This window comes from Salmo salar, chromosome 15, assembly GCF_965601325.2.
Source record: "Salmo salar chromosome 15, fSalSal1, whole genome shotgun sequence".
Classification (NCBI taxonomy): domain Eukaryota; kingdom Metazoa; phylum Chordata; class Actinopteri; order Salmoniformes; family Salmonidae; genus Salmo; species Salmo salar.
In genome coordinates, this window is record NC_138305.1 from 54,849,792 (window position 1) to 54,862,500 (window position 12,709).

Genomic DNA, 12,709 nt, shown 5'->3' on the forward strand with positions numbered 1-12,709 from the left:
TACCTCAGTCGTTTCAGGCATTCTGGGTAGGCACAGTGGGGAGAACTGATCCACCACAATGCCAGCTACTGTACGGCCTCATCGCTTCCCCTATCACCTCTCCCCCTCTCGCTTCCTCATCCTCTATTGTCTCCTCGTTTTATTCCCCTTTCTCCCTCACATTTGCACCTCTTACAGTATATGAGAGTATTTTTTTCAAACGAACCTGGACTCAGTGGTAGACATAGTAAACATAGTAAATGTAAATCCGGGACACTCCAACCAGTATGATATGTTAAGTTTTGTATGGTATGTATTAATTAGTGGATGTCCAGCATCCATTTTATATGATATGTTACGGATTCCAATTGGTACAATATGTTAAAATTGCAATTTGTACATTATGTTACGAATTTGCTAAACATTTAATATGTTACGAATTCCAATTTGTTGTGGCTAACGTTAGCTAGGTGGTCAATGCTAACATTAGCTAGGTGCTAATGTTAGCTGGCTAAAGGTTAGGGGTTAAAGTTAGGGTTAAGGTTAAGAGTTAGGTTAACGGGTAAAGGTTAGGGTTAGGGAAAGGGTTAGCTAACATGCTAAGTAGTTGCAAAGTAGCTAAAAAGTAGTAAGTAATTGCAAAGTTGCTAATTAGCTACAATGCTAAAGTTATCTGTGATCAGAATTGAACACGCAACCTTTGGGTTGCTAGACGTTTGCATTATACGCCTACCCATCCGGCACGACCAACCATCCTACTATAGTTTTTGCCTTAAGTAACCTTCTGTCTTGTGTAACCATACCAAACGTAACATATCATACTAATTTGATTTGATTTATGTTTACTATGTTACGTCTAGTTTATGAGACCAGGCTGTTCATACACATACAAATCAGTCGTTCTCACAAACAAGCCGTCGCTGCTTTTGTGTGTGAGACGAATGTGGTGCCGGGGGCCTCTCCTAATCATTTCATATCCACGCGTGAAATAAAAATGTTATACGGCCAGCCCCGTAACACACACACACACACACACACTCGCATACAGACACACGCATTTCAAAGTGTCAGAGAAATCTGTGAGGACCATGTGACAACCTGACAGAAGGACTGCTGTCAGTATCATAGTTTCCATGACAACAGCGAGGAGGAGAGAAACGAGAGACACAAAAGCTATACATCTCCATTTTTTTTCTCCATTTTGTTATGCACTGCTCCCCAATACTCCTAATGACTACACAGTGTGTGTGTGCCAGTCCCACAAGATGTGTTCTATATAACATGGCCTACAGCAACTGCGGGTGGAGAGGGAGGTGTGTGTTTGTGTGCGTGCTTGTGTGTGTGTGTGTGTGTGTATTCATAGTGTATGCCTTGTGTGTGATATTGTCTGCGTACCTACAGAATGTACAGTGCCTTTAGAAAGTATTCACAACCCTTGACTTTTTCCACGTTTTGTTGTGCTACAGACTGAATAAAAAAATATTAAAAATGTCACTGGCACTGCGTAGGCACACATGATATCCCATAACATAAAAGTAGAATTATGTTTTTTTGAAATGTTTACAAATGAATAACAAATGAAAAGACCACACACATACAATTATCTGTAAGGTCTCTCAGTCGAGCAGTGAATTAATTACATTTTGGATCAATATACCCAGTCACTACAAAGATACAGGCGTTCTTCCTAACTCAGTTGCCGGAGAGGAAGGAAACCGCTTAGTCATTTCACAATGAGGCCAATGGTCACTTTAAAACAGTTACAGTTAGTTTAATGACTGTGATAGGAGAAAACTGAGGATGGATCAACAACATTGTAGTTACGCCACAATACTAACCTAATTGACAGAGAGAAAAGAAGGAAGCCTGTACAGAATAAAAAATGCTTCAAATTCACTTCTCGACTGAACATTTTATGTGTGTGGTACAGAGATGGGGTAGTCATTCAAAAACCACTATTATTGCACACAGAGTGAGTCCATACAACTTATTATGTGACAATTTTTACTCCGATACTTATTTAGGCTTTTCATTTCTAATTGATTAGTAAAAAAATAAAATAATTACACTTTGACATTATGGGGTATTGTGTCTAGATCAGTGACACAAAGTCTCAATTCAGGCTGTAACACAACAAAATGTGTAAAAAGTCAAGGGGTGTGAATACTGAAGGAACTGTACCTGCTGACAATAGATTCCTGACCCTGAGACACACCGTACCTAGTGGCAGACTCCTATGGCACTCCCGCATATACCAGTTTTGAACCCTTTTTTCTCTTTCTTAGATCTTGAATAGAGATACCATTTTTATTATTATGTTCTATCAGACTATACATTGATTCCACTATTTTATTTCTTATTTTCTCTCCCAGTGCATGCTCTGCCTAGTTGCCAGCCACTCACCTGCGGTGGGAGTTCCTGTTGCTATTGACATGGCCACGCCCCGAGCAGCCAGGAGTAGGGCACTTTAGAACATTTTCATACATTGCAAGAACTTAGGACAGACAGGGAGAGGTGAGAGACAGCAAGGGGTTAGGAGCACCCAGAGTCAGTGGTTATTGTTCAACTATTATTAGATCGTGAGCAGAGAAAGTGGCATGCACTGTTAAAAGGTAACGTTGATGCTCATGCAGGCAGCAGAAATACGAACGGATTCAATCAAGCGGCATTCAGAGGTAGTCGGGCATGTTGTTCGTCATTCAGCAGAATCTTGATAGACCAACCAGGTGGGATTGAAAACGGTATCTAGGCAGACGTTAGCTGTACTAATTAATGTTACATAGTACGTTATGTCCTTTACTGAAGCAGAGTTAGAGGTACGTCTGGTCAACATAAGTAGTCTCACAAAGCGATGTGCATGCCATTAGGTATCTGATCTATGGAGGAGACATTACTTTGCATGCAGGCATGAACAGAGATCAAGCAGGGTGAAAGTAAAGAAAGTGAGCGCGGCCCCATGCTGATCGGAAGACGACCTCATGTGTCAACCCAACACAAGAACCATTGAAGGGCAATTGCTGGAAAAGAGTTACCCAGAAACTCAACAGAAAATGAGATCCAACTGAAAAATGCAGGCGATGGGAGGGCAATGCTCAATCCAATCTCCCCAAGCAGGACGTAAGACGTTTTCAATGGGACTTACTCTCTGGTGGCACCCTGTCCTTGTGGGGGCAGCCTGACAGGCTCCTGTGGTGGGGGTAGAGACCCGTGACGTGGCCTGTCCCATCGCAGCCCGGGGTCGGACACTTACTCTCCTTCTTGTCCCCCCTTGCAGAATCTACCAAGAAGAACAATATTGGGGGTTTAAAAAGCCATCTCACTATCTAGGTGAGCATTGCATCCAGGGTACTACAGTATGTCACCTCTATTAATGGAATGTCCCATTACACTGTTGTTTAATTTACTGCATTTAGAGTGTGATAAATTCATATCGGGTTTTAACAGTATTATCGCCCCAAATTGGCCCTAGTAGTTAGGAGGTGGTAAGAAGCAAACACTTGGAAAAAAAGGTGCTATCTAGAACCTAAAAGGGTTCTTCGGCTGTCCCCATAGGACAACCCTTTAAATAACCCTTTTTGGTTCCAGGTATAACCCGTTTGGGTTCCATGTAGAACCCTTTCCACAGAGGGTTCTACATGGAACCCAAACGGGTTCTACCAGGAACCAAAAAGGGTTCTACCTGGAAGACAGCCGAAGAACCCTTTGAAAACCTTTTTTCTACTCTCACCTGTTTAACATGTAATTGCAAGCCCCCCCACCCCCCACACTCTCACATAGGAAAATTGGTGCAATTGTTCAATCCCAACACCCCAGAAATGCAATTTCATATTTCATAAAAAAATGTACACTCGCTGTGGCGATAACACAGAATGACTAAGCCTGTGTGAAACTGGCTTATCAGCAGTTCTCCCGTATGTATATCTGGAGCTCGCTATCGCCCCCATCTCCACCAATCGTCAATGGTGCCCCCAAGGACAAGGCACAAACCCAACCACGTTGAGCACAGACTGTGTGTATGAGCATTCTCCCAAAATGTTTTTATTCTGAAATACTAATCAGTAGTCCCGACCCCATGGCAACATTAGAAAAAAAGGCCATAGTCCCTTCCTTTGATGATGAAGACTTTGAATTTAAAAGGATTCATTAAGGATAGATTTTTATAATGTTATTATGGCCTTTGGAAAAAACAAATAGCATGTCGACAGATCTGTAGGGTCCTACCAGAGCCTTATACACATAGTATAGCCAGCTATATGTTCTCGAGACTCAAATTATGCATACTAATCCTATTCCTTAAGAATTCCCCCCACTAGCTTCCTGTGCTAATGGAAATAATTACATACCATTACAGTACATATCTGTGATAACCGACGATGGGTGGTCCTTATTAATAGTCATTTGAATTGTGTTTGCATGATTTGAATCGTGCCATTCAACGGTCTGTGGCTACTGATGGAGGCTTAGAACAATGGGCAGAATTATCTAGAGAAATGACTTCAAATGGCTTTGGATTTCAACTACTGAAATGTCACCTTTGGTTCAACCAGAACAGACCAGTATCTGCAGTATTTCACTTTCAGTTCAACATCCATTGTGTCCATTGGAATGTCACTCAAAACACAGCATCACAATCCAACAATCACGAACGCCATGTGGCACCGCCACCCCCCCCCCCCCCCCCCTCCGATGCTAACGTAATGACCCTGTCTGAAACGCTCCCCACTGATCTGCTTTGAAGCTTTCTATGGGTTAATAAATGCACACACAGAGACGGGACGACTCACTCCCACAGGCGGTGGGGGTGTGTATCAGAGTGGATTTAAAAGAAATAGGCCGTGGATGGAATCCCGCCGATGAGATTTGCTGTCCTAACGGGCCTTGCAGATTGCCATTACTCATGCCTGACAAGCCAAGCCTCTGATGTTAGCATGCCGGCCTATTTAACAACATAAGCTTGCAGTCAATGCTGCTGCTGCCACTGCGATATGCAGCGCTGAGACCAGCCAGGGGAAATGTGTCCGTCTACTCCCAGCGAGGAGCTGAACTACTGGGCAGGGGTCAAGCAAACGTCCAATGTTATTAGATTCATGAGCAAAATAAGACGTCAGTTATACTGCTTGATGTTACGTAAGTCTGTTACTGTGGGGCCTGTTGGTGCCTGTTGAAACACTATCAGTAGACCAGGGCCTGTTAGCCTTTGAGTGTTAATTAAATATAGAGGCGGTCCAGTTTGACCGAAATGCAGTTAGCACTGTGTGGATCATCAATACTGTATACAACAGGGTGAGGATACTAGCTGACATGTCGTGAATGGGTGTGTTGAGATTTTCAGGGAGTGGTTACCTTTAGGGTAGTATGCTCTCTTTGACCCATCGTGGTGCATTCTGGACTTGCGCTCCTCCGCCCCGCTGCTCTGTCTGGGGCTGTGCTCGCCGTGGTGGTGGTGATGATGATTGTCCCTTCGGGCCACCATATGATGTCCCTCCGAGGCCATGCGGTCCCTCATGACCTTGGCTCGCTCTGACTCCATGGCGATGGCCTTCTCCAGCAGGGACAGGTTGCCTTTGGTCATGTCGAAGGCCTCGTCCGAGCGGTCCGAGGCCACCGATGTGGTGTCCTCATCCCCATCCTGGTGGCAGCTGGCCGAATAGCCCCCCCTGGAGGCCGGGCTCAGCTGCTCCTCCAGCTTCATCAGGTTGACCATGTCCGAGTAGCTGCGCTCCAGGGACCCACGCTCGTCTGGCTGCTGGCCCTCCTGGCAGCTCTCGTACCTGGGCAGGTGGTGGGCCTGAGCCGGAGGCTGGTGCTGAGCCTGGTGGTGGTGGTGGCCGGTTTGATGCTGCAGGTGGTGGTGGGACTGGTTAGGGTGGTGGTTCTGATGGGCCTGGTGGTGTTGCAGGCCGGGGTGTCCAAGGCGGTCGGAAGGCGACGTCTCGCTCAGCTTGCGGGCCAGGTCGAAGCACTGGTTCCTCAGACACTCCAGACTGCTGAGGCACACCTCCTCCTCGCTCTCCTCAGCCTGACCCCTGACGCCATGGTGGTGGGGTCGCCCATTGGGATGCCTACCATCCTCCAAACCGGTGCCTTCTGGGTAGCCGTCGTCGGGGAGCACAGCGCCGTGGCCCTGCGCCAACAGCTTGAGCGAATCCACCGTCTCCCTGACCACGTCGCTGTCCAGATCCACACTCAGCTTGCCCTTCCTGCCCCCGCCGCGCTCGTTACCCTCTTCATCTTCATCATCATCATCATCGTCCTCGCCGGCACTGTTGGAGGAGTTGCTGTTCATCTCTGACTCGGTCATGGCCTGGTAGGCGGCGTCCTCTGCGATCTTCCCCAGGTTGAGAAGGGACTTGGCCACCAGCTCATCATAGTTTTCATACTCTTCACCATTAGGGCCGACGTTAGGGCCAGGCGCGCTGTTGTTGATGTTATCCTTCTGTCCTGTAGGGTGATGCTTTGATTGTCCGCCATTTTTGTGCCGGTTCTCTGTGGTCAGGAAAGGAAGGATAGACCTTTCAGCCCTTACTATAGTTGGGTAGATGAAGAACTAGCCCATCATAGTTTAATTCTTTGGGATATTAATATAATATTCAGCATTTTTCAAAAACATTTATGCCAGTTATGTGATTTTTACTGACTACTAAGCCCTTAAATGGCCTCAATGTATTAATGTATATTGGTTTGGATATTAATGATCACATTGAATTGATAATGTTAGAGAGCTTTAAGGGACAATCTGCAGTTGCTACGTCCGTTTTTGGACTTATGTTTTAATATAACTTAGAAAAATGCCTCATGAGCTTAGTTCAACTGCCATACACCATCAGAATCCAAAATATAACCTTGTTTTACTCCAATGATTGTAAACAAAGTAAATGTAAACAAACACCATGTAATCTTAAAACATGGTTAAAACTATAATTTTGATATCATGGATGTTCAGTCCTTGCATCCTTAGCTCTGCATTTGAGAGTGGTTACATTACACCAGCCCCATCCCTCAGCTTTTTACTGAAACAGTGTCAGGGAGGAACCTTTGTTATTGTTTCAACTGCTGATTGCCCCTTTAATACTTTGATGTTGTAGACAGGGTTCTAAAAAAAAAACACAAAAAAAAAAAAACATGACTGAACAAGGTGTAAAACAAATGGTTAACGACCCGCGAATAGTTTTTGAACGCTCGCGACATGGTGTATGAGTGTAAAATGCAGGCCCCCAATCCTTGACAGAAAGAAAAGACGTTGCGGCAGTAATATGGGTCAGATCCTTTGAACTGTTTGGACTAGAAACAAGCCGTTTTCGCTGTAGAAATTGTGCAAGTATAACGCTAACGAATCTGCGCCCAGGAAACCATAGTACAGGGAAGCCTTATCATTAAAAAAAATAATAATAAAAAAATAAATAAATATATATATATATATATATATATAGAGAGAGAGAGAGAGAGAGAGAGAGAATTCTGGGAGGGCCTGGTGCTCCCAAACTAAAACCGCAGGTCATATAGCAAAATATTTTTTATACTAAACTGGTCGCACTTTAGAGCCCTGGTTGTAAATCATATATTTGGCCAGTCATTGCCTGTATAAAATCCCTCAAATAAATCCAAAGTATATAGCATGACTAATGAACCAAATGCTTTCTAATTCTTCCATTCTTCACAAAACATATAATCCAGAGCTTCTGAGAACCATGTAACACCCTCACCTAATACGTTTCAGTGTTGATTTTAGGGACAGCGGCAAATGAGACAGCGGGAGGGAATGAGAGAGACGTATGAGGTGTTCTGATTCGGGAGCCCAAAATATCCTCGGGAGAAGCCATTTCCATGGGAGGATGGGGGAGACGGACGGACGGACGGACGGGGGGGGGGGGAGAGACTGAGCACATGTGACACGTCCGCTGAGACGGGGGTGTGTGGGAGGGGAGAGGGGAAGGGGAGTTAAATAACTCAGAGAGCTCCTCTCTCCATTGCTCTTGAAGGCACTGTCAGAAACGATTGAGGACACGCAGAGAGAGCGAGAGCGAGGGAGAGGGCTTATGGAGGGAGAGCAGGCGCATCTGGTACACTGAAGGTAGAGAACCTCTTACTACACCCCCCTCTCCTCCTGAGGACCCTATTGGCCACATGTTCCCAGATTGACCATCTTGCCTCTCTCCCTCCACCCTGACAGTCCCATTTCAACAACTAAATTCTCTCTGGGATATTATGCCTCCATCTCTCCATGATTAGGTATGGCTCTCACTGGCCACATCAAAGGTGCATCGCGTTGATAAGAAGTATATCCTAGACTCAAGGATGTAATTTCTAGTGGCAGCTTATTAGTGTAGCAAATAACTCTCAGCTCCACCCAACACTATTACCCCCTCTTATTTCCCCAGAAAACAAACATTGGAAATATGGACTCACCTGGCTCATGGTGACTCTGGACCTCTTCTTCCTCCTCCTCCTCCTCCTCTTCCTCCTCATGTTCATCTTCGTCACCCTCATCCTCCAGTTCCTCTTCCTCTTGCTCCTCCCCTTCCTCTTGCTCTTCATCATCCCCATCATCTGCTTCCTCATCTTCCTCTATCCCTTCCTCCACCTGTTCCACCTCCACTGGCCCTACTACCTCCATCTCCACTTCCTCTTCCTCCTCATCTGCCTCTTCTCCTTCCTCCTCTTCCTCACCTAGCTCCCCGTTATCCTCAGAAAATCCTTCCTCCTCTATCTCTTCTACCTCTTCCCCCTCCTCCCCTTCCTCCTCTTCTCCTTCCTCCTGAATCTCCCCGTCTACCTCCCCTTGCTCCTTCTCCTCTCCCTCGTCCATGGGTTCAGGCTCATAGCAGGGGAAGATGGCAGCAGGGTTCACCTCTGGGTCGGTAGGGGTTAAGTAGGGCCTCCTCTTGGGGGAAGGCTCCAGAGGCTGTTTCTCCTGTGTCTTCCTCTTCTTGGCGAGGGGGCAGCCATAGACACTATACACAAGACATGAGAGGAATAGAGATTTGTTCAATGGTCTTAGTAAGGTAAGTGTTCTATATCTAGAGATATATCGATAACTAGAAATGTAGAGATGTCTAGATACCGTGATGCAGTATTTTGGCAATTTGGCACAAGGTAAATTACATGATTTCTATTTCATATTACAGTGCAATAGCATTGTGATGACGTCAATCATTGCATAATGTCAACTAAACAAGAACGGAAATACATATTTCCAAACCAATTTTACACACCATAATTTTGGGAACACGCATGCTCTACTTCACTTAAATTCCCAAAAGCCACTGCATTGCGGAAAGCCAGAACACTTAGTTTCGAAGACTCCAAATCAAAAGCTTATTCAACCAGCCCTCAATTACACAAATCCCATAATAATCATTAGCTGTTGAGAAATTCCACTTTAATTGCTCCAAAACAGCGATTGCAATTATACACGGTTTTAATGTGGGTTTTGGGGAATCAATTACTCTATTTCCATATGAAAGGGCTTATTTGTATTGAGGAAGGGAGAGTAGAAGGTTGGTGTTCTTTATCAATGAGACTATAGTAGACAGTGATGATATGCCACAGTTCTTTGTGTGAATGTAGACTAGAAGTAGTAGCCTGGAATCCACACTCAATATCATATGTTTCATTATTGTTGAAGTGAAACAATAGTAAAACAGAGCGATGTTCAGTGTGGATTCTAGGCTAGAAAAGCAGGACCACACCTGAAACTCCGGTGCGGACAATACAGATATAACAATTACACTTGGTCAGACATAGTGAGATTACAAATGTATTGTCATTGACTCTTATATAGAGAATTTCCAGTCAAACAATCATACATTGTACAATGTTTTTCTACTGTATGTGTAACAAAACATAAAACTTGACTATGAACGCCGGTTATACTGTGTAGAGGCCCATCCATCCTGTATATTTTCCTCACAGTCGTGCATGCAGCTCACATGCTTGGTTAGGAGTCATCGGGCTGTGAAATGGCCCACATTTCTACTCTTTTTACCCCCGTTTATCCGCCCTCTCACTCAGCCAACGGATCCGGCCTAGCCTGCCCTAATGTGTGCAAATCGTCAGTCTCGGTCAGACTGAAGGACCACCAGCAATCGGCACAACAACAACGCATTCCCAGCTAATGGGCCTCTCCATCTCTGCTCCATTTTGAATTATACACAACAGTTAGGGTACACACATATAACCGCCCCACACACAACGTATCACACGTGCAACTGGTAGATCCATTTGTTATCGTCGATTCAGCTGTACAGACTAGAGAATAAGAACAAAAAGAAGGTGACAAATATGTGCAAGGAGAGCACAGGCTGGGGTCAGAGAGGGATCCACTTTCATTTGCATTCATCTGACATTTATTTTGCCCTGGTGTCTTCTCCTCGTATGATCCCTCTCTTCCTCTCTTCCTTTTATCCTATAATCTCTTGTGGACAGACCACGTAAACATAAATGGTACCTTAGATCTGTCATGATACAACGGGATGCGTGAGATTACCAACAGCATTAGTTCCGGTGCCTTGGACAAATCCCTGTTTTGCAGGTGTTAGCATCTTTCGAAATGTGGGAAAGAGGAGGGGACATTTGGCCCATAGACTTGTCTGTAACTTGCAAAGAGAGAGGGTGGAGCTCTTTGTTCTGCTTCCGATCCTCGTTCCATCTCTTCAACTAACATGTATGGACCCAGAACTTAATCGAGCATCTGACCAATTACGCAAGACTTTGGTTCTGGGTTAACCAATATTATTTATCTTATAGCTGTTAGGCAAACAGCTTGGTGTGCAGACTGTCGTCTGTCTCAGTGTGTGTGTGTTTGTGTGTGCACGGGTGCGTGGTGTGTGTGTGTGTGTGTGTGTGTGTGTGTGTGTGTGTGTGTGTGTGTGTGTTTGCTTGCAAGCGTACTTGTGCATACACGTGTGTGCGTGTGTGTGTGCATGCTCGGCTCAGTATGACCTTGGACACCTCACTGTCTCCCACAGGCAGGCCACACCAATTAAAATTCCACAGGTAATTAAGCCACATTTGAATAAGGGAACACTGCAGACATGTTGGAGAGGGATTGTGCTGTAATTATGTGGGGGGGGGGGGGAGGGAGGGAGGGAGGGGGGAGGGAGGGAGGGGAGGGAGGGAGGGAGGGAGGGAGGGAGGGAGGTATAAGAGATGTCTATACGGCTTTCAGTGCTGGGGAGATAATAATAACTTCCCTCAGAGAAATCTCCTGTAGAACAAATCCTCTGGTTTAGTCCTCTGATGCCTGAAGAAAATCATCAAGTTAGAGCCTTTTAGAACCTGAACCTTTTCTGGAGCTTCTGTCATCAGTAGCCTCTATCGAGGCATATCAAATCTAGCTCCGTCAAAGTAGGAAATACAGAAATCTCTTTTTTAGCTTCAAAAATATCTATGGGATTGGTGCTGTATAAGTTTATAGTCTCAACTGAATTTCTGAATTGTTGCAACGTTACCTGACTCCTTTAATTGGTCGGGCTACCAAAGGCATGTTCCGGCGGTTTCCATCCCATCATAAACACTGTTCACTAGCTGCACATTGCCATAACAGCTCATGGCACCACAGGGGTGTGTGGGCGAGAGCGGCGTGCGGCGCTCGTTGTATATGAGTTGCCATAGGAGCGCCCTGCTCTCTGTGCCCTATACTGCAGCAGCATCCACAGGCATGTGTGGCACAGCGCTGTCACCATGGTGATCTCCCCCTCAGGAGTGGAATTTGCCATCCGAGCAGACTGACAGCGCGGGAGAGAGAGAGAGAAGGAGAGAGAGGGAGAGGGAGAGAAAGCAGTGATTCTGAGTCTGACAGACATCGCCCTCTCTCCCCTTCTTCCCCTCCCTCTCACCCTTTCTCCCTCCCCAAAAGCATAACAAAAGCAGAGCTGGTATTCTGCATTCTGGAGGGCTCTGGATGTCACACTGCAGCGCAGGCGCCCTCAGTTCCTCCCTACTGCATAGGCAACACACAATATATGTCTATAGAACACTGTGATGGAGATTCTCTGGCTATCTAACACGTACAGACAACAACCAACAGGCTACAGTGATTGACTACAATTCCTGAAGACAAATAATGAATGTTATGGAATGTCAGCAATAAGAGTATCTGACAACCGTGCTTGATTGGTCTGCGTATTTCTTTTGAATATGTGTTTTATATTAGCTGCTTATTTACTATTTTGAATATATGGACAGATAAGAAGCAGATGAATGCCTTGAATACATGTCCAGTCAGCATTGACTACATTGCTGCAATGGTATGGCTAAGAATAATGGATCCAGGAAGTACTAGTAAAATCTTGAGTCAGGACTGAGAGGATGAGATGAGGCAAGAGGGTGTACTCCTCCCAAAATCTGTCCACAAAAATAAGACCACGAAGTGAGGAATTTTTGTATGGAGGTAAATGATAGTGTCAAATTTGGTGACCAAAAATGTAATCGGTAATTTGCTATATGAGACTTATTTGATCGAATAGAAGTTTCGTAATGGTTAGGTTGTTAAGCACTGATATAAGTGGATGCACTTGGCATTTCGGCAACTTTGAAAAAAATTACTTTATATTGGAATTGTGCCTGTTGTTCACACGTGTACCTGCTCTCTCATTGGTTAGAATGACCTCGGTCATCAGTTGAACAGTGTTTCCTCCAACACATTGGTGCAGCTGGCTTCCGGGTTAAGCGGGCGGGTGATAAGAAGCGCGGTTTTGGCGGGTCATGTTTTGTAGGACGCTTCCCGAGC

General features: G+C 45.2%; 1 protein-coding gene across 9 annotated transcripts in view; it reads right to left on the minus strand.

The window, feature by feature from the left end:
- Nucleotides 1-12,709, minus strand: part of myt1la (myelin transcription factor 1-like, a) — a 47,875-nt gene that overhangs the window by 15,070 nt on the left and 20,096 nt on the right. For all 9 annotated transcript variants that reach the window (XM_082961902.1, XM_082961900.1, XM_082961901.1 and 6 more), the window contains exons 6-9: nucleotides 8,386-8,930; nucleotides 5,323-6,465; nucleotides 3,122-3,256; nucleotides 2,383-2,473 (exon numbers count right to left, since the gene is read on the minus strand). In XM_082961902.1, the coding sequence (XP_082818028.1) occupies nucleotides 2,383-2,473; nucleotides 3,122-3,256; nucleotides 5,323-6,465; nucleotides 8,386-8,930 (1,914 nt within the window). The remainder of the gene's footprint in view (nucleotides 1-2,382; nucleotides 2,474-3,121; nucleotides 3,257-5,322; nucleotides 6,466-8,385; nucleotides 8,931-12,709) is intronic.